Genomic DNA, 25,729 nt, shown 5'->3' with positions numbered 1-25,729 from the left:
CATACTTTCGGTTATACACGTACATTACTAGTAACTATAATAGGTATAGTTATTAGGAGATACTACTTACTATTCCTAGTACAAGGAATCACACAAGATTCAGTTCATCCATGAGTCTATACACAAATATTACGTACTATATGAAGAGATACTATTACATACTATATGAAGAGATACTATTACATACTATATGAAGAGATACTATTACATACGTTACGGGACTTATCATTCTACACCAGGCTGTTAGCTACAATGGGAAAATGCACATCGACGAATGTCTTCGGTTGTACTATTCAGCGAGTTACTATGTCATGCCTATCCTAGACAAATGGATACAACTTCTTATTTACCTTTATTTTGTGACACATTCACATAAACGATTTCAATGATTATATGATTTTCCCTTTTACTTTTATCTTGTGACACATTCACATAAACGATGAGGTAGGCTATATTTTGATAATAATAGTTGTACATGGGAAAAACCTTCATTCATACGGAGAAGCAAAACTCCAAAACTGTCGGGTCTTGGTAGAAGACTACATTTTATACTAGTAGGAATATGGGATTTTCTAGGGTTTTCATACTTATACAAACTTTTTCATCAAACATTTACAAGTCTTTTCTTTACAGTTTTACAAATCAAAGACACTAAAATACTTATGAATTCACCAGCTTAAATGTTGATCTATGCTTTCAAAATAACTTGTATTCTCAGGTCACCAGTAGACAGGTATGACGACTAGGTTTTGAGAAGACGAAGCAGTTAAGACTCGTCTTTTATTTTGATTACTTATTTTCATGTCTTATTCTATGAAAGAACACACATGTATTAAAATCTTACTATTAATGCAATGGATGATGTTGTTGCTTGTTTACTACTTTACACTGTTGTGATACTTTACATGACGTCCTCCGCCCCAGAACGTTTCCGTCGTTCTTGGTTTTAGGGTGTGACAGGTTGAGATAGACCTGAGGTTAGTCGGCACCCTAGAACAGCCTGACATGGGTAGGTCAGCACCCCAGAATGGCTTGATATGGGTGAGTCAGCACCCCAGAATGGCTTGACATGGTTAGGTCGGGTACCCCAGAATTTCCCGACAGTATGTATGTTATGTGTTTGTATGGTATGTGGTTTGATGGGGGAACTCACTAAGCTTTGTGCTTACAGTTTCAGTTTTGGTTTCAGGTACCTCTTCATCCAAGGGGAAGGAGTCGGCGGCGGAGCAGCACATCACACACACATTTGATTGACGCATTGAGTTTTCTGGGATTGTACTCTGATTTATACTACAGTTCGATGTTGTGATTTTTAGACTTATTCATGGTGGTTTATGGGCTGATATGATATTGACAATGTTTTCAGTAAATGAATACATAATTTACTTAATTACAAACGAAATATTTGGACTCGAAAATTAGGATGTTACATAATCGTAGAAGATTTTACGCATATCTAAAATTCAGGTTTGTCAGACAAGAACAAGTGTAGAAGCATCCTTCCACATCCGAGATCCATATCATGGAAAAAAGTGGATCTCAGACACCATCAAACTTAGGAGGTTTGGTGTTATTAGACTCTCAATAAAGCATCTCCTTCTCTCCAGGTGAAGCTACAGCAACGACAGCAACAATGGCCGCACTGGCAACGATACTAGCAACAACAACATATTGTTCATCAAACAGGGAAATTAGTTCGGTTTTGATAGATGGAAACATCTATGGAATCATTTCTCTCACGCCTGCAGATATTGTCGCCTCTATCCAATCGCGTATATCATTCTGACTTGGTCTTGGCCCTTCTGATCCTGAACCAGAAACGCTTGCTCTAGTAATTATCACTATGTTGGAGATATAAATTAAATGAGATCAATACGAATTTATTGAGTTATCTCGTAATAACAATAAATCCTTTCTAGTCATTGCGACTTTTCTTGTTTCCTGTATGGATCCTATGTTTTTGGTAATACTGGCCCGTACTTCCTTCCACACTTATCCATACTAAGTCTAAGAATTATTCCAAGGTTTTTCAAGTCACTACACTCATCTATCGATAGGCCTTTTCGCACACCTAGCGTTATAAGGGCGTATTTACTCATGTTCCTAGACTTCACTAGAACTTTGCATATTTTTCGATGCCCTAGTTTATGAATATATGCCTTATCAGGCATATATTAAACTTCCTAGAATATCGTTCTAGAATTCATTTCCACTTCTCTCCACTACTCCCACCATAAACTTACCATATTCTCCCAATTTCTTCTTCATGTGCAGCGTTTCCCTAAGTGGATGTCTTATTACTTTTCTACCCCTTTTATATTATTGACCCACAATTTCTCTCCACATTTATCAATCAATCTCTTACTTAGTCTTGTTTTCCCTCTTAAAGATCTCGATATTTTTTTTTGTTTTGTTAGTAATTGATGCACACTGGCACACATAATGTACACGACAACACCCTATGTTGGTTTAAATTATATAAGAAATAGCGAGAAAGAGAAAGAAACATAGAGAGAAGGTGGGTGTGTGGGCCATTTTCTATATTTAATGATAATAAAATCAATAAAAAAAAAATAAAAATAACAAATATATACTAAAGGTATACAGTCATTACAATTTTGGGAGTTACCAAATCCACAAAGAAGCATGTTGAAAATGACAAGATTTGCAACTTTGAAACAATAAGGATCAAAACTTAAAAACAAATAGAGAACCACATTGACCATTTTTGCAATTTTGTCTTGTATTTAATATACTAGCTTATAGCCCGTGAGAATCACAGTTATAAAAATAATTAAATTTCAATAGTAAAAACTCATAATTATTAATCAATTATTTTCAATAAATTATTAATTAGTCATAATTTTGTAATTTTCAATATAGAATTACAATTAATTATCGACAATCATAATCGAAACTTATTGAAAAAGAATTTAAATATCTCTTCTAAAAACTAGGAATCAAATAAATAATTGTCTAACTTATTATCAACATCAATACTTTTTAAAAAATAAAAAATAATGAAAAAATAATATGTGTCATTTTTATAGAATATTTGAATAGAAAACATAAATTATAAAAATGACAAGTATTCTTTTATTAGTATAGAAAGACTATTTTGATTAAGAAATTTTCTATATTAGATTTGATATACATTCCGTATATGTTTGATATAGTATCCATATAATTCTTCGTTTTAATCTATAAATATTTTTGGGATTATTTAAAGGGTTTAGGTCATTTGTGGTCACTTAACTTTTGGTTTTTTTCTCATTATGTCACTTAACTATTTTTAAGTTTTAAAAGGTCATCCAACTTTTGATTTTGTACTCATTTAGTCACTTAATTTTTGATTTGGTCACATTTAGTCACCCAACTTTTAAATTTGTGCTCATTTAGTCACCTAACTTTTAAAATTATGCTTATTTAGTCATTAAACTTTTAAAAAAATTTAAAAGTTTAGTGACTAAATGAACACAATTTTATAAGTTTGGTGACCAAATGTGACCAAAACAAAAGTTAAGTGACTAAATGAGCACAAAGCCAAAAGTTTGATGACCTTTTAAAACTTAAAAAGAGTTAAGTGACCAAATAAGCACAAAACCAAAAGTTAAGTGACCAAAAATGACCTAAACCCTTATTTAAATTGACACAATATGATCCCAAATATGATAGAATAGATTAAGCTAGTAGGTATGAGACATATGTACTATGCATGTTGATTAAAAAAAGTTATATACGAAGATATAAATTTTTATATTTTTTTTAAAGAAAATGTTAAATATCAAAATGTAGACATTCAGTTTTTTTTCTTGAAAGTAAAATTTCAAAATAAATATAAACGAAATGATAAATAAATAAATTAATTAATTTATACTAATAAAACAAATTACAAAGAAATAATTATATTTTGGCCGTATTTGTGGTTTAACACATGGTTTTTCGTTTTATCAATGAAAAGCAACAAAGTTTGATCATTTTTCATATGTAAACCATTTTGGCTTAAATTGATAATGAATTTTGAAAGAAACATGTTAGTTTTGAATTATATACATTGAAGGAAACATATTGAAATTTGAAAATGTAAGGAAAAATATAATGACACATTAATTACTCTCTACGACCTATAAATTAGAATAGCTAATTAAAAAAATAAAAAATTGCCACAAAAGTGCAAGTGGAAATTAATTTTCAAGAATTAACCACAAAATTATAAGTGTCAAAATGAATGAGAATGTAACAAATTACATAAATGATTTTAATTATTAGAGCACTAGACGTGAGACCTGTGTATTACATAAGTTGATTACAAAAAATAATAAATATCAAAGTGTAAACATTAAGTATTTTTTAAAATAAAAATTTTGAAATAAAAAATGAAGACATGTATTAAATTATTAGAGTAGATTTTAAATCATGTATATTGAATGAAACATATTAGAATTTGAAAATATAATGAAACAAATTAATCACACATTAATTACTTTGTATGACATGTACATTAGAATAATTAATTAAGAAAATCAAAAATTACTACAAAATAACAAGTGTAAATTAATTTTTAGAAATTAACTATAAAATTACATGTGTCATAATGTATACAAGTGTTAGAAATGATTTTTATTTATTAGAGTAGAAATGATATGTAATTCAAACGTCACATTTCCCCCTCAATGATGTTGACATTTTTGCATTTTTTTATCATCTTTAAAAAATATTTGGGAGAGAGAGGGAGAGAGAGAGAGAGAGAGAGAGAGAGAATGATATTTTTCATCGATGGATAGTTACCATCGAAAAATACCGCTGGCAAAAAACACACCGTGGAGCGGTGTTCACCGTCATTAAAAACTGTCACATAGGACTGTGGGTGGTAAAAACACTACCCATGAAAAAACTCATATGTATGTTATGTGCAATGAGCACCCAAGAAAAAACTCTATTGTCAAATTTGAGAATGTAAGACTGAATCATAATATCATAAAAAATGAGAGTAGTAGTCTCAATATAGTACACAAACAATACACATATTAAGGTCTCATATATATATCACCTATAAAAAATAAATTTGCATTGTTTATACACATACTTTGCTTGATAGCTTGTCTTGTCATTTTATGGAAATCTAAGTAATATAAAGTCTAACAATTCCATTTACTGAATAATCATGCTTCTTTCCGTAAGATTAACTTCAAGATCATGATTTACAAGTTTAACACTTTTTTTTTCTTTCAAGTCATCAAGATAATGTTGATAGATATAAAAGAGAAACCCCCATATTGCTAACAACATAGAAATCATCTTCACCCCATTCATCTTTTCATCGAAAAACATTACTGCCAAAACTGGCACAATTGGGATACCAAAAGTGCTAATAACATTCGAGAAAAGAGATGAAACTTTAAAGATCAAACCCACACAACCAATCGAGAAAACTTGCCATGAGATAGTTGTCCCTACAAGATTCATTATGTATGAAACCCTTCCAGATTCAAAACCCATCATTTCTTCCTTTATCTTTTTCCATTCACCGCTAGCAAATAGCCCCATGAGAATTCCAATAGTGGCTATCATGTTTTGGTACACCGCCATATCAAATACCACCTTGTAACTTGTAGATTTCAAAATCTTTTGAAACGCAAGTTGTGTTAAAGAAAGCATTAATGCATACCCTACACAATCACAACTTAAACATTATAATTTTGTTTATACTATTTTGAGACAAAGGATTAGCCCGGTGTTGAAGCCTACTAGATTTTAGATGAGGCCTCCATTTTAGAATGTTGAATTCAAAAAATGATCCCTATTAGACCAAGGGTTGCGGGTTGTAGCTCGTTTATCGGTTATGTCTATGTAAAACTTTATTTTTTTTGTTTACCAACCTTATTTTTCAAATTAAAACCATATTAAAAATAATTCAAAAGAGAATTGTATTAAATAATAAAAACATTATTTTTTTTGAGGTCCACCTACCTAAAACTTTTTTACGACTACCAAAAGTGGTTGAATGTTGATCATTTGAGATTTTAGGACTCCAAAATGAGATACCGAAAGTTTGAATCCGCTTCAAATTGGAACAAAATTACTTTACACTTTTCTACCAAAAGTTAACTACTAGACTTTCAATTTTGTTTTTTTTTTTTTTTTTAAATGTGTATCTATATTTTCCATGTCTACAAATATTTATATTTTTTACGGTGATGATAGGCTCAAATTGTTGCTGATATTTATATTTTTTGCAGTGATGATAGGCTTAAGTTGTTGCTAATGTGGACATACTGCACATGGAAGACTTATGGAAACAATTTCACTCCATATATAGTTTCCGAGTTTCAGTATCAATCTAATGTTGGAAACGTTGTGAAATATATGTAATGGTGCTAGTGTAACATTGTCACTTTTCTCATTTTTAATCCTAGAAAAGAAATTTAAACATAGTATCAAATAAAACTACTTAAGTTTGTCGTTTTGTCACGTTATATATGTCCAAACGAATAAGCACTTTAGAAAAGTCATTGCCACTCCATCACTAAAAAATATTAAAAAAATTAAACAAAAGAAACAAAATCCCACAAAAACCATAAAAGTTGATAGGTTATACGTTTTTAAAAAGACAAACTATATAAAAGCCAATTCTATTATTATTTATTTATTTATTTCTTTATTTATTAATCTTTTTTGCAGTTTAACACTATTTTATTTCCGTCAACAAAAACCACATAAATTTGATTTTTTTTTTCACGGTGACCATCTAATTCTGTTTCAACACATGTTAAAACTGATTAATGAATTCTCATTTAACTAGATACTATCACATGTACATTAGTAACATATTTCTTTTTGAAATGGCTTTTTGTTTGCGGGTTTTTGAGGTTATACACATATCATGCATGTAATGAGAAGTTGTCTTAGTAAGACATATATGTCATCTAGATTAATAAAAAATAATGTCAGTTTTAAGTGCGCCAGTAAAATTCGGAAAATGAGTCATTACGATTGCAATGGAATCTTTTTTTTTTTTTAACTGGGTAGTTTTATAGACCAAAATTAATAAAAAATGTAGAATATAATGGTTAAACCTCAAAATGTACCAAATATAATGAATATTTTATATATTGCCATTTTTTAAGAATGTTCATGTATACATAAAGCTAATGGCTTAAAGAAGATGATACCTGCAGAAGCAGCGACTGTGCATACAAAACCAACAATGTATTTGTTTCTTGATATTTTCCCAGTCTCCTCATAATTACTTTGAAACACAAGTAGCGTAGACGAAAAACTAAGCAAAACAAGCGAATTAGCTATGAAAGGAGTGAACTTTTGACCATTAAGGAAGTATGAAAACAAGGCATTGAAGGCAAGCTGGCTCGCACATATCAATGAGTACGTGGAAACTGGCAGAAACTTGAGTCCAAAAGTATACAACATACAGTCTGCAGCCACGAATGTGCCGAGAGTTGTATAAAGAATCACAAGGGTGCTCCAAGAGGGTTTGTTGGTGACCTCCGATGAATTTTTTGAAGGTGAAAAAAGGAAGATGAATGGGAACATAAGTGGAAATCCAACAGTTTGAACAAGTGTTGCCATCCATTTACTGTTTCCACCTTTGGTAAAGTAAAGTCTTCCTAACATTGCTCCGACTGATTGGCCGGAGAGTGTAAACACAGTGAAGATTGTTATTTGTATCCACCACTTGTACTGTATAATCTTTGAGGAGCCTCCTCCACCATCTAATTGAGTTTCTGTATTTGTATAGTAATTAAGCAAAAATAATGTTAAATATTTTCTTTCAATATCCAACATCAAATACTAAATTGGCATGATTGGCATAATATTTTTATCAAATTCATTTTTATAATTATGTACACAATAGTTTTATATATTTTTAATATACCCTGAATAAAAATCCTACATAATTATTGTTTTTAATATATTTATTTTATAAATATTATTATCATGTAATATTATTTTGGAAAAATATTACTCATATCTGTAGAAACTTCTAATATTAGTTATACATCCTTATGGATTTTAAAATTATTTAGGTGTGTGTATATATATATATATATATATATATATATATATATATATATATATAGAGAGAGAGAGAGAGAGAGAGAGAATCTGGATCATGTAAGTACTCTTTTTTCGGTAAGAACTCTTTAGAACACCTTAAAAAAAAATTTAAAAAAATAAAAATCATAAAATCGAGCATAATACTATATTGAAAGAAAAAAAAATTAGATCATTAAAATTGAAAAATGAATCATTTGTATGATCCAAGATTCAACTTTTATAATCCATGATTCAATTATAATGATCCATAACTTTTTCGAATTTTTTTTCTCCAATATAGTAATATGCTCGATTTTATTATTTGTATTTATTTTTTATTTTTTTATACTCACCAAAAAAAGAGTCATCACCGGAACCGGACTATATATATATATATATATATATATATATATATATATATATATATATATATATATATATATATATATATATATATATATATATATATATCAAAGTTCTAAGAAGCTCGCCATGGTTCTGTCATGGCGCGCCACGGCTCTAAGGCATGCACCTGCCGTCAAGTTTTGCCAAAATGCCGTCTTAACTCATATATGTGTATAAAAATGAATACTAGTTGAATATATATATAAAAATATTAATTATATATAAAATTGTCGTCTTAAGTAACGTCTTACAAATGTTATGAGTCGCCAAGGCTCGGAAAAGCTTGAGGCTTGACATTGCCACCAAGTCATGCCTTACGTTATTTAGAACTTTGATATATATATATATATATATATATATATATATATATATATATATATATATTAAACTTTAAAACTCATATTTATATCCAAACTCATTATTTATTTATATATATATATATATATATATATATATATATATATATATATATATATATATTAAACTTTAAAACTCATATTTATATCCAAACTCATTATTGTGATTAGATATAAATTATATATAATATTAAAATCTTCTATAAAAATCAAAATCCATAAGAGTATACTAAAAATCAAAGGTTATGATTAAACCTAACTAAATTTTACAAAACTTCTTACGTATATTATTAACTTTCTGACACCATTCTTCCTCATTGCAACTATATTACCATTTTAGGGCTCGATAAGGAGGGATGTATTCGTTATTTATTTTAACTTTTATTTGAAATAAAACATAATTAAAAGAAAAAACTTAAGAGTGGTCAATTTGATTAATCGGTAAACCCTAGTATAGTGAAGTTATTATGTATGCGTTTTAAGATTAGAACTACAAATAAAATAGAAAATCAATAATATTTTGTAGAAATCAAGGTTGTTAAGATCGAGATCCTATGATCGGGTTCGGGATCGGGATCCTAAGATCTTACAAAATATGACATAATTTTAACTTACAATTTTAAAATAGGAAAAATATCCCAAACATTCAGTTTTTCGTTCAAAAATTATGAAAACTTCAAGACATTAGTCACAACTCACAAAATAAATGATAACAATGATAAAACTATAGTGGTAAAGTGAAAAATGTATAAAGTAGTAAATTAAATTTTTTTTCTTTTTCAAAAAAAATAAGGGGGTGCAAGGGGGAGGGGGTGGAGGTAGGATCCGATCCGATCCTGATTTTACGATCCTATACCTATGATTTTAACGATCTACCCAAAATACGTTCCATATATAATCCTGTTCGTTTTTTATGCCTATAATGGTAGGATGATACGATCATCTGATCAAGATCGTAATAACAACATTGATGGAAACTATAACACTCAATAATATTCTATAGACACTATAACATTGAAAACTAGAGATTTGGAAGTACAACGATGAATAAAAAAGCAGACAGTCGAATATGGGGATGAATGGGGCAAGAAGTTTTTTAATATTTACATATTTTTAGTCCTTATTGAATTGGTATAAACTTAATGTTTAATTTAGAGAGGGTATTTTAGAAATAATTATATAAAATTTAGATTTTAGATAACCTTTTAAAATCAAATAAATATAAACCTAATTATATTAGAAATTTTGATACATATATGATTTTTATTGTTTTAAGGGTATAAAATTAATTTTAAAATTTATAAAGATATATAAGTAATATTATAAATTTTAAAGAATATAAACCAGTTTTTACAAGTTATTTTTAATATGACATTTGTTTAAATATATGAAACCATGTAAGAAGGCTTTATAAAATATTTCATACAAATATAAAAAAAAAAAAAAAAATAACTTTAAAAAAATAAGGTTTTAAAACTCATAAACCATCGGAAAACATGTCTGATGATATTATTTTATTAAATAAAGGTTGTAGAAAAACAATAAGAAGTCAATAAAATACAATGTTCTAAAAAGATTGGCACGGTTTTATCATGGCTCCAAGGCTTATATTTATTGTCAAACTTTGAAAAAATGACGTCTTAACTCACATATGTATATAAAAATGAATAATAGTAGAAAATACATATAAAATTATTAATTATATACAAAATTGTCGCATTAAGTCACACTTTACAAACGATATGATTCGCCACGACTCAAAAACAATTGAGGCTTTACATTATCGTCAAGTCATGTCTTATGTTATTTAGAACCTTCATAAAAACAACAATAACAAATCACCGACAATCATTATGGATGCTCCCATATCATATTATTTTTTCATATAATATTTTCACTATCTTTATTTAGGAAAATCCTATGATCATAAATTAAATCTAAGCTTATCAATATTTATATATGATCAACTTATATTTGAAGATTTTATAATAAAATTGGATCGAGGTCGAAATATTCTAGCAAAATGAATTTCCTTTCGTAATTACTTGTAGCATCTACCCTACATAATAAAAGATTAATTACTATGTCACATGTCATTCTAATATGAGTCATTAATATGTTATATGTCATTCTAATAGCAATTGCTACATATTATGCAACTATCTTCTTAAATACTAGTTGTAAAACTCGTGTATTATATGGATTGATTAAACAAAAGATTAAATATTAAAATGTAAACATTCAGTATTCCAAAAATGAATCTTCATTTATTATAGTTAATTAAATGAATCTTCATTTATTATAGTTAATAAAATCATTTTTAAAAAAGAAAAACATAAATCAGAATTCCAAAAATTAAGCTATTATATAAAGATAGAAAAATTAAAATTCATGATAACAAATAGCTTCCTTTTTTAAAATCACACTATATCACAATTAAATGAGGAGGCATTAATTACTATTCTGTTTTTTTCAAATAATTAAGTTTTTTAGTTTTAAACAAAAACAAAATATTTCAGAAAAAAAAACACATTACATTGCATCACTTAAAAAATCACACTAAGATTTATTTTAAAAAAAAAACCCTACAACCTTAGAAGAAAAAAGAAATTTAAAAACAGAAAAAATAAACATAAACAAACTACATTAAATCGTTCTCCGAAAACTCGTCATCCGGAGGATCCAAATTAAGGTTAATGTGTTGAATATCATGGGAAGTCGTAGTGTAGCCTCTACCGCACCCAAACCGCAATGAAAGGGTGGCGTTCCAACTTATGTGGCATCGGTGGTGTGGTCTCTATCACAGCAACCCCCACCGGTTTAACAACTTTTTTATAGTTTACAAAACTAAAGGTTTGCCATAGATTAAAGGCTAAAAATATTATATCAGGATCATAGCCCGAAATCCTTAGATCATAGTAAAGATCTTTCTTGAGAATTGGTCCTAGTCTACTATGATTGTTTTTCAATTGTAAGATGTTAATATCATCCTGTGTAGAAAATGTTTTACAAATCTCTTTATTTAGCAATTTTAAACATATATCATATTAATATTTGATATTTGGGAGTAAAATAACATTATTTGATACTGAAAAATCGATGAAAATTACTATGTATGTAGTTACAAAAACGAGAAAATTTATAATTAGTAATTTTTAAATTTATATTATCTATATAGAATATTAGTTTTAAGTATATAGAATATTAGTTTTAAGTTAACAAATATGTAATATAAGTTATTATTTCAAATAAAATAAGACATTATATTATAATTATTATGATTTAACAGAATATATGACTGGTATAGCTATTGTTATAAAAAATATTCAAATTATGTGCTTGTGGTTTTTGAAATTGGAAATTTTTGATAGTTAATATCAAAGTTAAAGTTGACAATGGGAGGTGATATATGCTTTGGGTTGATACACTTATCAAAAATGGTTTCATATTTTATACTTTTCACTTTAATCTGAGAGACTACAATAATAATAGATCTAAAAAATTAAAACTTCCTTTTAATGGATTAATAAGATACATAAAGAAAAATAAGTCAATTGCACAATAGTTATTATATTATCATAAAACTGTCTTATCTTGTGTACAAATTATTTACTACGTTTTTTTAATTTTTATAATTTTAACCATTGAATTTGTCAACCAACTTATGAGCTAATTTTTCGGTGTTTGGCGACACGATATGTTGACGTCGAAGTATTTCCGTTATATGGATTTGACGTATCAAAATATGAAAATATAAAATTAAAAAAAGAAGCACAAAAGACATTAAGTTATAATTTTTTTTTTTTTAATTTTGACATTAAGTTTTCCTTTAAATTTTTTTTAGTTGTACACTCCATTAAAATTTGAAATAATTTTTTCTTAGTTTCGTTCAATATTGACTATTTTCCATTCAAAACAATTGAAACCGTCTTTATATATATATATATATATATATATATATATATATATATATATATATATATATATATATATATATATATATATAAGAGTTAGATATGGAAAATAAACAATTACGGCAACATATATTAGAACCAATAAAAGCATAAAAACATATCACTTTGAAGTAACTAAATAAATAACTTCCATAGTAGATTGCTTATGAATAAAGAATGGACATGTATCACTTGATCATTGGTTTCAGCATATGTTGTTGCCATAATTATTCATTTTTCCTTGAACATACTTTTATATATATATATATATATATATATATATATATATATATAAAACTTATTATCTTAATTTTAATACTATGAGCTACATACTATATATATACATTTGAAGTCATGGTTAAAAAAATGATACATATATTTATATTACATGGCTACGTTCAAACTACATATTTAGAATAAAGTTACATATTTATATGTTAAATTATATGTTGTAGAAAATTATGTACTTAGTAAAAACTATGCTTACAATATACAAAATATATGTGTACTGTAAAACTCTGTTTAAAATGGAGTAATAAAATAATAAACTCGAAACCTCAAGATGAAAATTTATATTTTATATTATTTTAAAACGGCCCTAAAATCCATAATATTGAGTGGGGGTTGGTTTCAAAGAGCCAAACGATATAATTTGGACTTTCGGTGGTTAAAATGTAGTTTTCAGAGTAGTTTGTAAAGAATTTTGAAGTTTGAAGGCTGTTTGGTAAATTATGGATGTAATTTGAAAATGATTTCAGAAATCGGGGTGTGTTTGGTATCATTTGGACTTAATATGAAAGGATTTTGGATGGCTGGGGCTAAAAGGGTAAATTATGTACCTAAGTGGAAAAGGATTTGTTATGGAGGGGCTATATGTTAACTTCTAGGAGTTGAATTGATACGGATCTTGGATGTTGGGGGCTGCTTTGCAAATTGTAGCCTTGAATTGAAAAATATTTCACGGGGAGGGACTAAATGTGTTAAGTGTGCATAAGTTTTGAATGGAGTGGGACTTGAAACTCGTCACCTTCTCTCAATGTTAACCCTAACCCTAATAAGCCTTCAGCCGCCACCATCGGTTTTGCTTACATTCCGATCATCCAGACCGCCAAACAATTGCTGATTCCAGCCAACGACGCTACCGTCAACGAGAGCCTTCAACCATCCGGTCCTGACGTTCCTTCTGCCACCGCACCATTCCTATGGAAGACGGATCCGCTGACGAACGATCATCGTCCTGTTGCTGCCGTTGTTGGGCTGTTCCGACGAGATCACAACAGCTCGAATCGCTTCTTCTCCCTTGGTGTTCGTTCATACATGTCATCTGCCACCGCCTATACGATCCTTTTTGATGTTGTGGTCAACATCTGCCACCCCGAGGGAGGCCATTGTCGGTATTTCAGCCCGTGCGCTGCAAGTAGGTGTATGTATTTCGGTGTTTTTTATGTCAAGAGTGTGCTCGTTGGCTAGAGAACCGAGAACGATCACCATGGTAGCCAACCATGGTGGCTGTCGCCATTTCTACACTCCTACCGCCACCAACCGTCGTGTTGGGTGGTTGTGCACACGAGTTACTGCATGTGTGTGCATGTGTTATATTGTGTGTGTTTTTATTTTGAGATATTAAATTGTATAATCAGATTTTTAGCTGGAAAAACCCATCACCACCACCGTGAGGTGGTGGCTGCCACCTTATGCCACCATTATGCCGCCACCAGCCACCACCTTGGGTGGCGGTGTGCTATTTTGTATGGTTGGATTGCTTTTTGGAATGTTTTAATGTGCCTTGATTTAAAATCATAACCACCATCGTGAGGTAGTGGTTGTCGTCGTGTGCCGTTGTCGACCATCTCCGCTCGAGGTGGCAGTGGGTGGTGCTCAACCTAATGATACCCTAACTGATCCAGTGAAACCCTAATCAGTGTAAACCTTAATCTTTGGAGCTAATTGGCTTGTATTTAGGTTGGAAACCCTAATTAGGGTTTGGAAAACCTTAATGTCATGAAACCCTAATTTTGGGAATTGATCAGGACCCACACGGGAGTTATTTACTATACTTAAAATATTAATTAATGACTCTTTGCAATTAACTTAAGGCAATATTGGACTTAATGGATTAAGTTGGACCACTTAACCCTAATCATCATTTTATGTGAAAAAACCTAATTGGGTTTGGTTCTTATTGGGCCACTTCTTGGACTGACTTACTGTGGGCCATCGTGGGCCAAATGGGGAACATGCTTATGGACTAAGGAAATCATTGGTCCTTAGGATAAGGCCCATTGGAAAGGCTCGGGCCCAATTTGGAAAACTGGGCCATAATTGGGCCTTGATGATTATAAGATATTGGGCCATCAGAATGCCAAGTGTTTGGACTAAAATAAATGGTTGGGCCTTAAGACAAGCCCATATAGAGGTTTGGGCCCAATTTGGAAAATCGGGCATATGTTGGGCCTTGATTGATTATTTGGCTTTAGGTTTTAGAGTTTGAGTTTGGGCCTTTGTTTTGAACCAAACTAGGTTAGGGGTAAGAGAATCTCCTTACCCCAAGTATGGAGTTGTGGTTATGCATTGGAACCCAGTTATTAATTGGTTGTCATTTTGATGTTGACAGTTCGAGAATCTATCAACCAGCAATGGGAGTTTTATCCGTGGGACTTCAGCAGTTCCATGTGAGTCTCCTCACCATACCAATGGGTCTAAGGCACCAAGGCCGGCCCATTTATTTAGTTATGATGATTATTGGGAATGTGCTATCGATACATTATGTATTTATATGAAGACCGTGTGGGGGTTCCCATGACAATTAGTTATATGATGTACGCTAGTTGATTGTGTGATATTCGGTATGCTAGTTGTTATTGTGATACTTGCAAGGAAGACCTCGAGGGGTTCCCGGGGCACCTAGGTGTAAGACCTTGGAGGGTTTCCACGATATTCTAGGTAAAGACCTCAGGGGGGTTCCCGAGGCACTAGGGTTTAAGACCTTGGAGGGTTTCCCTGGCATCATTAGTTAAGACCATGTGGGGGTTCGCATGACATTGGCTTAAAACCATGTGGGGGTTCCCATGGCACCCAGAGTAAGACCCTGGAGGGTTTCCAATGCATCCTTATATGTTTGCATGTCTAGCTTATATGTTTGTATGTATGGTTTGATTGGTAGTTAGTGAAGACCATGTGGGGGTTCCCATGGCAGTGGCTAAGACCCTAGAGGGTTTCCAGGGCACCCAGAGTAAGACCCTGGAGGGTGTCTAGGGCATCCCTAAATGTTATATGCATGACTTTTGTAGTGGATACAGTTTATGTGATTATGTGTGTAAGACCCTGGACGGTTTGTACGGCATCCTATGCATGACTTATATTGCTTATGTGATTGATATGGTTTACGTAACTGTTATAGTTGATATGAATTATGTGGTTATGTGGATTGTGTGGGGTATGCTCTGGGGAACTCACTAAGCTCAGTGCTTGCTTACAATTTTGTTTATGGTTTTCGGTATCATTGTTTTGAAAAGGAAGGGCTCAGTTTGATCGCAGCACACACACCCATGTTTTCCGCATTATGTGATTTTGTGATGAACTCTGATAAATGTTTTTAATTAGCAATGTTTTTGGAATACTTGGATTAAAAGATATTTGTGTTTTGACTATAATAAAAATGAAATTTTTACCATTAATTTTTGGGTCGTTGCATGTACATATATAAAAATATCAATTTTAAATCCAAGAAATACTTATATATAGAATTTTAAACATAAAAAAATATGTCTAGTTTTAAATAGAAAATAAACAATCTTAAACAATATTGAAAAAATAATATTGGATTTTTTAAAACAAATGGAGTTTCAAATATGAAAGGGTCTTACTATAGACATACCAACCTACAACACCAACCAATATTATTAGGTTTATTTTTTTAGGTGAATGACAATAAGTTATTATAATATCATTAGGTTTACATTTTTGGTGAATGATGATAAGTTATAATTATATAATTATCGATGACTTTACCTTTACGTCATTATCACAATATAATTATTATGTGATCAAATTTTATTATTAGTTCATTATTACATAATCAATAATTATTATTTAATAATCATATTTTTATTACTAACTTTATTAATATTAATAAATTTAAATTTAAATGTAAGTTTTTATTAAGATAAAAAAACAAAAATAATATTGTTTTTATAATATAATAACTTATATAATATTACAAAAAATAAAACTCCAAATAAATTTTCATAACCTTATATCATTTATTGTAAAAATAATACCATAAATAACTTTATTATTATTAATAACTTTTAAACTTATTTATTTACAAGATAAGATAAACAAGAGAACAATAATAATAATATTATTTATTCACTAGATAATAATATAAATATTATTGTAGAAAAAATATATTCTGCACAACTCATCCTCAATCACTTTTTTCATTTTTTTTATTTAATTTCACATTTTACATAAAAAAAAACTGAGATAAGAATATATAATGTGGGCTTACCTTCAATTAGTTACACATATTGAAGAATATGACTAAACATTATATTAGGTCTATAAAAATATATTTGGTGTTTAAAAAGTAAAATATATAGCGTACGACCCTTAATGTACGTCACATAGTGGATCTATATCATATAAACATTGTTATAGGGTATAATTCTCATAATCCGAACTTTTCTCATTAGGATCATTAAATAGGTACCAATAAATAAAAATAGACCAAATTTGAAAAAAAAATTTAAAAGAGTAGCAAATTTTTATATTTGTTTTTAAAATGAATAACAATTTATATTATATATATAAATATAATTTTGATATTTATTAGAATAAACATAAAATAAAATATTTGAGTATATATATATATATATATATATATATATATATATATATATATATATATATATATATATATATAGAGAGAGAGAGAGAGAGAGAGAGAGAGGTTAAGTTCTAATGAGATCAACAACCTTTTTTATGATTTATATGATATTTTTTCAAAATTCATTTTGGATTTATCTCATATCGAAAAAGTATATATAAACATATGTAAATTAATCAATTTTTAACCTCTTTCAATATTGGTATTCGAAAAAAAAAATCTGAAAAATTGAATCTGTACATTTTTCATGATTAAAATTTCATTTTTATGAAATTTTTTTCAACAAATCATGTTCTATATTAACATCTTAGTCAATGAAGATATTTAAAAAAAATCGAGAAAATGTTAAAAAAATGTGTATATATACACAAACTCAAATGTGAATAATTTTTCAACATTCATTTTAAAGCTTATCTTATATCGAAAAAATAGCTAAAAATATGTAATTCATCAGTTAATAACCTCTTTCCGTATTGATATTAAAAAAAAAAAGTTTACATAAAATGTGCACGATATACACATATACACAAAGTAAAATTATGCATATATACATCTAACCAAAAAAAGATTTATGTAAATTGTGCACCATATGCACATATACACAAAATAAAAATATAAATATATGCATATTAATGTACAAATGGAAAAAGTCTTAATAAGTTAGCACACTGCTATAGAACGTGATTTTTTGAAAAAAAAAAAAATTCAAAACATGTTTTTCAACTACTGTGCATATCGTGCACATTTTAAGTTATATGAAAAAAATTGAACATAAGTATGGATAGAGGTTAAAAAATGATGAATTTATATATTTTTATTTGTTTTTTCCTATATAAATAATCTCTAAAATTAGTGTTGAAAAAAGCCGAACTTATTGATCTTAAAAAAATTGATGATCTCATTATAATCTCTCTCTCTCTCTCTCTCTCTCTCTCTCTCTCTATATATATATATATATATATATATATATATATATATATATATATATATATATATATATATATATATATAAGGCCCGACCCTTATATTTCAGAGACCTTGTGCGAAATTAAAGTGACTCCCCATAAGTTTTTTGTAAAATATTATTAAGTTAGTTTGTTACTATTAAGTTCAAAGTTTAAAATTGTTAAAAAAACATCTAGTAAACTTACTACTACAATTTCTTTACTCATTAGTAATCCGTTGTAATTGTTACAAGCATCTTTAAAAAAAAAAGTGGATTACTATTTCGTAAAGATCTATTTTCTTGCATTTTTAGAAGAAAAATTTATCTATTACACTTTCACAACTAATATTATCAAGAAAATTGTTCTGAGTTGAAATTAAAGCAAAAACGTTTAATCTCTCTTGAGACATCCTCAAAGGCAAATAAGATTTTAAAAAATTTAGTTTCGAAAGACTTTTTTTTTGTGTTGATACAATAGTAATAGGAACAATTAACAAGATTATGTATATTACATAAGAAACTAGATAAGTGTTTATTATTTTTAAGAAATTTTGTATTCTGGTAGTTGTATTATTTTCAAGATTATGTATATTACATAAGAAACTAGATAAGTGTTTATTATTTTTAAGAAATTTTGTATTCTGTTAGTTGTATTATTTTCAATTGGTAAGTTTTTTGGTAACAATTTTAGTTCGTTGGATAAATTATCTACGTGAAGATATGACTATTTTGCAATCTTTTTTCAAGATTCTTTCAAGTTGCCTTTAATGCACTAACATTCAGTAACTACTACTTTTCTATTGTGAATAACAAACTAGAAATTTCTTGATATTGTTTGTATTGTTCAAACTTTCGTTTCAATGAACCAATAGTTTGATCAACTGCATACACTAAATACAGAATCATGAATGACTATTAAGATGAAAGTTCATGTATTGATTCTGATGATCCAACATTACTCTCATTAGTTTTTTACTTCTTCTTATCTTATCTTTCTCAAAAACACCGAATCTATTCCTAAATAAAAAGTTATATATATATATATATATATATATATATATATATATATATATATATATATAGATTGAAGTTGTTTGCTCAGATTATGTAAGTTAGCCAATATGTGTTACCATATAACTATATTAATTATAAAGTCAAATATATCAAGTTCATATTATACTATCTTTTTATGTCTCTTCGTCAACAAGTTTATACAAAGATTCATTATTTCAAAAACTTAAATCGTTATTGGTTTTACACTTTCAAACCTATTTTCCCACTTTAACATTTACAAAGATTTTAAAATGAGACATTGTTTGGGCAAAGTGTCTTTTAAAATTAATGATTAGATTTTCATATATTTTATTATATTTTTTACTTAAAGTGTTTTTCATAAAATATGAAATCGTATGTTAGAATTTACATTAAAAAGTACTTGTATTTTTCATTAGATATAGACATTTTCTTTAAACTGATGATAAATTTTATAACTTATTATTAGATTTTATTTTTTAATTTTTATTTATCTTTTTCATAATTAAAATGAATTTAAGATTGCGAACAAATGTTATATCATGTATGTAATGTATATAAGTAACTGACACCACTAATTTTTTTTAGAGATAATATATAAAGTTGACTTTAATAAAAATACTAACATCATAACTATTATAACTATTGATTTGTACCAAAATTTGGAAGCCTTAAATCGCAGGCCTGTATGACCCTCCAGACACACACACACAGATATATATATATATATATATATATATATATATATATATATATATATATATATATATATGTGTGTGAAAAAGATAATATAAAAGCTTACTGGAGTTGGTTGATGGTCAATTCATAAAAAGTACAAGTTTTATATCATGTTGTACAAGTAAAATTGTATGATTACTATGAATTTGAATGTCGACGATTTTTTTCATTGGTAAATCTCATGTTTTATTTTGTTACCATGCTACAAAGATAATATATAATGTTCAAATGACGTCAAATATTTTCTGCAGCTTTTCACACATAAGGGTTTCAGATATAAAGTGTTCAAATTTAAGTGTGTGCTTACCAACTGTATTTCCTGCTAGTTCTTCAGCTTCCTTCATTGATTCGAAGATAAGATATATGTTGGCAGAGCGAGAGCGGGAGAGAAGGGAAAGAGAATTGAGTTTATAAGGGCGCTATTTACAATTCAATTATCATCACCATCGTTTATATATATATATATATATATATATATATATATATATATATATATATATATATATATATATATATAGAGAGAGAGAGAGAGAGAGAGAGAGAGAGAGAGAGAAGAGAGAGAGAGGTTCAAATGAGAACCACAGAATATTAAGAACCCTAAGAACCTCATTAGTTAGTAAATATTTACATGACATTTTTATTAAACATGTAAAAATCCTATTTTTTATCTCTTGGATACAAAAAAGGCAAAATTGTAATTTTTGCAGTATAATATTTTCATTCTTATATGCTCTCATGTTTGAATACACAATTTATATAAATTACAAGTTTATATAGTCCATTTGTAGTTTAATTCACAAAATTCACAATTTAATACAACCCATTTTATAATAATCACAAATTCAAAGAAATCAAAAATTCAAACTCTACTATTACCACCACCACACGCTGCCACCAACCACCTATACCAGCATCGCAACCATTAGTTTTTCTAAATCAGATCTGTAAACAAAGTCATGCATGAATAATTTAAATACTACATTCACAAAAAATAAATATTTTTAGAAAAAAAAATAACAAAAAAATTTATACATAAATCATTCATATATTAAATTATGAATTTAATATATTAAACCCTGAATAAAATTTACATTATTTCAAAATCAAACAAAAAAAATTATAAAATAATCACAACTTAATGTCAATTCATTAATATCTTAATATAATCAACTCATAATTTAATACACAAAATTCACAGCTTAATATAGTCAGTTCATAGTCTAAAAAGAAAACAACCATATTTTCAACCTAACACTATTTATATAGTCAATTTAAAGTTTATACACAGAATTCATAGCTTAATACAAGTAACTTCATAGTTTCATACACATAATTCACAACTTAATCTAGTTAATTTACAGTTCAAACAGAAAATTCACAGCTTAATACAGTCAATTCGTAGTTTAAAAAGAAAACTTAAAGCTTAATGCAATCAATTCACAATTTAAAACACAAAAATGACAGTTTAGTACACTAAATTCACATTTTAATACACAAAAGTAATATTCACATCTATATTATCAACTTAAAACACTTATTACAATTAATACACAATTTAATATAGAAAATTTACAAACAAGTATAATAAATTCAAAGTTTAATTCTAAAAAATTATACATTCACAACTTAATAGCAGTTAAACTAAGATTAACAAAACCATACGACAAATAAAAGGTTAAAACATCAAGTTCACACCTTAAAGAAAAAAACAAACAAAGAAAAAACTATATCATATAGATCTACAACAGATGCAAGTAGAAAAACATATTATCAACTTAAAACTTTTAATTCATAGTTAAATACAGAAAATTCACTATTTAATACAAAAAAAGTATGTATTCAAAAGCATATTATCAACTTAAAAATTTCAATACAATCAATTCACAGTTTAGTACAATTAATTCATAGTTAAATATACAAAACTCACAGCTTAATATAGTCAATTTATAGTTTAAACAACAAATTCACACTTTAATGCATTCAGTTTACAATCTCAAACACAAATATCACAGCTAAATACACAAACTTCATAGTTTAATATACAAAAAATATGCATTCACAACTAAATTTACAGCTTAATAACTTACCAAATTTTATTGAGGCATTTCATAAAACACCTTGTGTGCATCTTTTTTTATTTTTTTTTTCAAAACTTCCTTTTGTAAGCACCATCAATGTAAACACCATACACACACCATATCTAACCTGAAAATGGACAAACACATCAGATCTGATGTCGATTTGATGGTGTTTTGACCAGAGATAAGAGAGATAGAGACGAAAATGAGTTATAGATGAGAAGGAGACGAAACATAACAGATCTAGTACAAATCCGACAAACATTTCGCCAAAGAGCTTCATACTCCGTTACATATGTTATTTCGGCGAAGCAGATCGAAGATTTTTTTCTCGTGCTTCATCAGGTCTGAAACGTTGGAGATATGGAGAAGAAACATATTCAAACTTCAAAATAGAGTGTAGTGTTTTCTAGGTGTTCCAGCAAAGCAAAGCCGCTGATGGAAGGTGATAGTCGGTGCTGGTGAGATAGATGGCGGTGGAAGGAGGTGGCCCTCGGTGGTAATGACAGATCTGAAGTCGGGGGTTCTAGATCTGAAGGCGAATGCACCAGATCTGAAGGTAAATGCTTCAGATCTGAAGGCACCAGCTCCAGATATGAAGATCGTTCTATTCCGGCGACGGCGACGGTGCCGATGGTGGTGTCGTTGATGGTGATGGTCGTTGGCAGCGGTAGGAGGTGAGAGAGAGAGAGAGAGAGAGAGAGAGAGAGAGAGATGAGAGAAAAGTTTTCATGTGTGATGATTTAAGTTATAAAGTAAAAAAGTGGTTCTTATGATTCTTAACTTTTTATGGTTCTCATTTGAACCTTTACCTATATATATATATATATATATATATATATATATATATATATATATATATATATATATATATATATATATGAAATTGAATATAGAACCATAATTAACCAAGTGACCAATCTTTTTTTCAACTTTTATAACTTATTTTTTATCAAAAAAAAAAAAAAACTAAAAATACAGAAATTCATAATTTTTTATCATTTTTCCAATGATATCAAATTCGATAAAAAAAAGAAAAAATTTTCGTCAAATTCACAATGTAAATCTTTGAGAATTCACAATGTGAATCTAAATTCACTCGGTGAATCCAAAAAATATATTTAACATTCACAATGTGAAACTAAATTCATTCTTATATGCTCTTATATTTGAACACAAAATTTATATAAATTCTAAGTTTATACCGTCTATTTATAGTTTAATTTACACAATTCACAACTTAATACAAACTATTTTATATTAATTCACAAACCCAAAGAAATCAAAAATTCAAACTCTACTACTACTACCACCACACGATGCCACCAACCACTTCTACCAACGTCGCAACAATTGTTTTCTTCTAAATCAGATTTGTAAACATGGTCATGTATTAATAAATAAAATACTACATTCACAGTCTAATAAAATCTTTTATTTCACTCATTTTGAATTTAATGCAAAATTATTATTAAAACTAATGCATTCTTACATACTTATACAACACACAAAATAAATATACTCAAGAAAACATTAATAAAAAAATTTATACATAAACATTCATATTTTAAATTGTGAATTTAATATATTAAGTCGTGAATAAAATTTATATTATTTCAAAAGCAAACAAAAAATTATAAAATAATCACATCTTAATGTCAATTCATTCACAGCTTAATATAATCAACTCATAATTTAATATACAAAATTCACAGCTTAATGTAGTCAATTCATAGTCTAAGAAGAAAATATATAGTTTAATGCAGGCATTTCACAATTTAAAACATAAAAATCATAGTTTAGTACACAAAAATCATAGTTTAGTACACAAAACTCAAAGTTTAATACACAAAAAGTATGCATCCACAACCATATTTTCAACTTAACACTCTTTATATAGCCAATTAAAAGTTTAAACACAAAATTCATAGCTTAATACAAGTAACTTCATAATTTCATACGTATAATTTACAACTTAATCTAGTCAATTTACAGTTCAAACAAAAAATCTACAGTTTAATGCAATCAATATGTAGTTTAAAAAGAAAATTCAAAGTTTAATGCAATCAATTCACAGTTTAAAACACAAAAATCACAGCTTGGTACACTAAATTCATATTTTAATACAAAAAAAGTAGTACTCACATCCATATTATCAACTTAAAACACTTATTACAATTAATGCACAATTTAATATAGAAAATTCACAAACTAGTATAATAAATTCAAAGTTTAATTAAAAAAAATTATACATTCAGAGTTTAATAGCAGTTAAAACTAAAATTAACAAAATTATACGACAAGTGAGAGATAAAACATTAAATTCACACTTTAATAGAAAAAAACAAACAAAAAAACTGTATCATAGAGATCTAACACAGATGCAAGTAGAAAAACATATTATCAACTTAAAACTCTTAATACAGCTAATTCACAGTTTAATACACAAAATTCACAGTTTAATACACAAAATTCACTGTTTAATACAATAAATTATTAGTTTAATGCACAAAATTCATAGGTTAATATAGTCAATTCATAGTTTAAACAGAAAATCCACAACTTAAATATAGTTAATTTACAGTTTAAAACATAAAAATCATAGCTTAATACACAAAATTTACAACTTAATATAATAAATTTACAGTTTAGTACATAAAAAGTATGCATTCACAACCATATTTTCAAATTAAAACTCTTAATATGGTTGATTCACAATTTAATACACAAAATTCACAGTTTAAAACTTATAAAAAATCATGAATTTATAATTTATAACTTAAATTATTATTATTATTATTATTATTATTATTAATATTATTATTACTATTATTATTATTATTATTATTTTTTTTGAGAAAACACTAACATAATAATACATATTTTAAACTCAATCTACAACATAAATACAATAAAATAAAAATATGAATAACAAATTTCTAAAAATATTGCAACAACTAAGCAAATTAACATATATTCACAACTGAACAACGTTAAAACTAAAATTAACAAAAAGAAACAGAAATGAGAGATTAAAACATTAAATTCACAGTTTAATAGAAGGAAAAATAATAAAAATCGGCATATGTGATGTGTTTCAATAGTGATTAGAGAGAATGAAATAAATGGAGGAGGTTCTGGTGGATCCTCGTTTGTGACTGAAGCTTGTAAATATGGACTCATAACTCGTCTGAGCTAATAGATTTGTCTGTTCATTCCAGTAGCTACACTAAGGTTTCAGATACGAGCAAATTCAGCGTGTGCTGGTCGTTTTC

The 25,729-nt window shown here is 28.0% G+C and overlaps 1 protein-coding gene across 1 annotated transcript; it reads right to left on the bottom strand.

The window, feature by feature from the left end:
- Positions 1–5,077: 5,077 nt before the first annotated feature.
- On the bottom strand, positions 5,078–20,810 carry LOC145070964 (putative purine permease 10). The gene is made up of 3 exons (XM_079017916.1): positions 20,684–20,810; positions 7,173–7,742; positions 5,078–5,669 (listed from the first exon to the last, which is right to left on the bottom strand). The coding sequence occupies exons 1-3, from the start codon at positions 20,718–20,720 to the stop codon at positions 5,152–5,154; spliced, it is 1,125 nt and encodes a 374-aa protein (XP_078874042.1). The 5' UTR covers positions 20,721–20,810; the 3' UTR covers positions 5,078–5,151.
- Between the last annotated feature and the right edge of the window lie 4,919 nt (positions 20,811–25,729).

The sequence above is a fragment of the Lactuca serriola genome, chromosome 1, assembly GCF_051521515.1.
Source record: "Lactuca serriola cultivar US96UC23 chromosome 1, Lser_US96UC23_V15, whole genome shotgun sequence".
Lineage (NCBI taxonomy): Eukaryota > Viridiplantae > Streptophyta > Magnoliopsida > Asterales > Asteraceae > Lactuca > Lactuca serriola.
This window is presented reverse-complemented; position numbering and strand designations above follow the sequence as displayed.

Excerpts from the sequence above, each read along its gene's own strand:
- LOC145070964 (XM_079017916.1), bottom strand. The coding sequence starts at position 20,720 with ATGAAGGAAGCTGAAGAACTAGCAGGAAATACAGTTG. Across the intron at positions 7,743-20,683 it reads ACTAGCAGGAAATACAGTTG|AAACTCAATTAGATGGTGGA; the intron begins GTAAGCACACAC and ends ATACAAATACAG. Across the intron at positions 5,670-7,172 it reads CACAGTCGCTGCTTCTGCAG|GGTATGCATTAATGCTTTCT; the intron begins GTATCATCTTCT and ends GTGATTGTGTAG.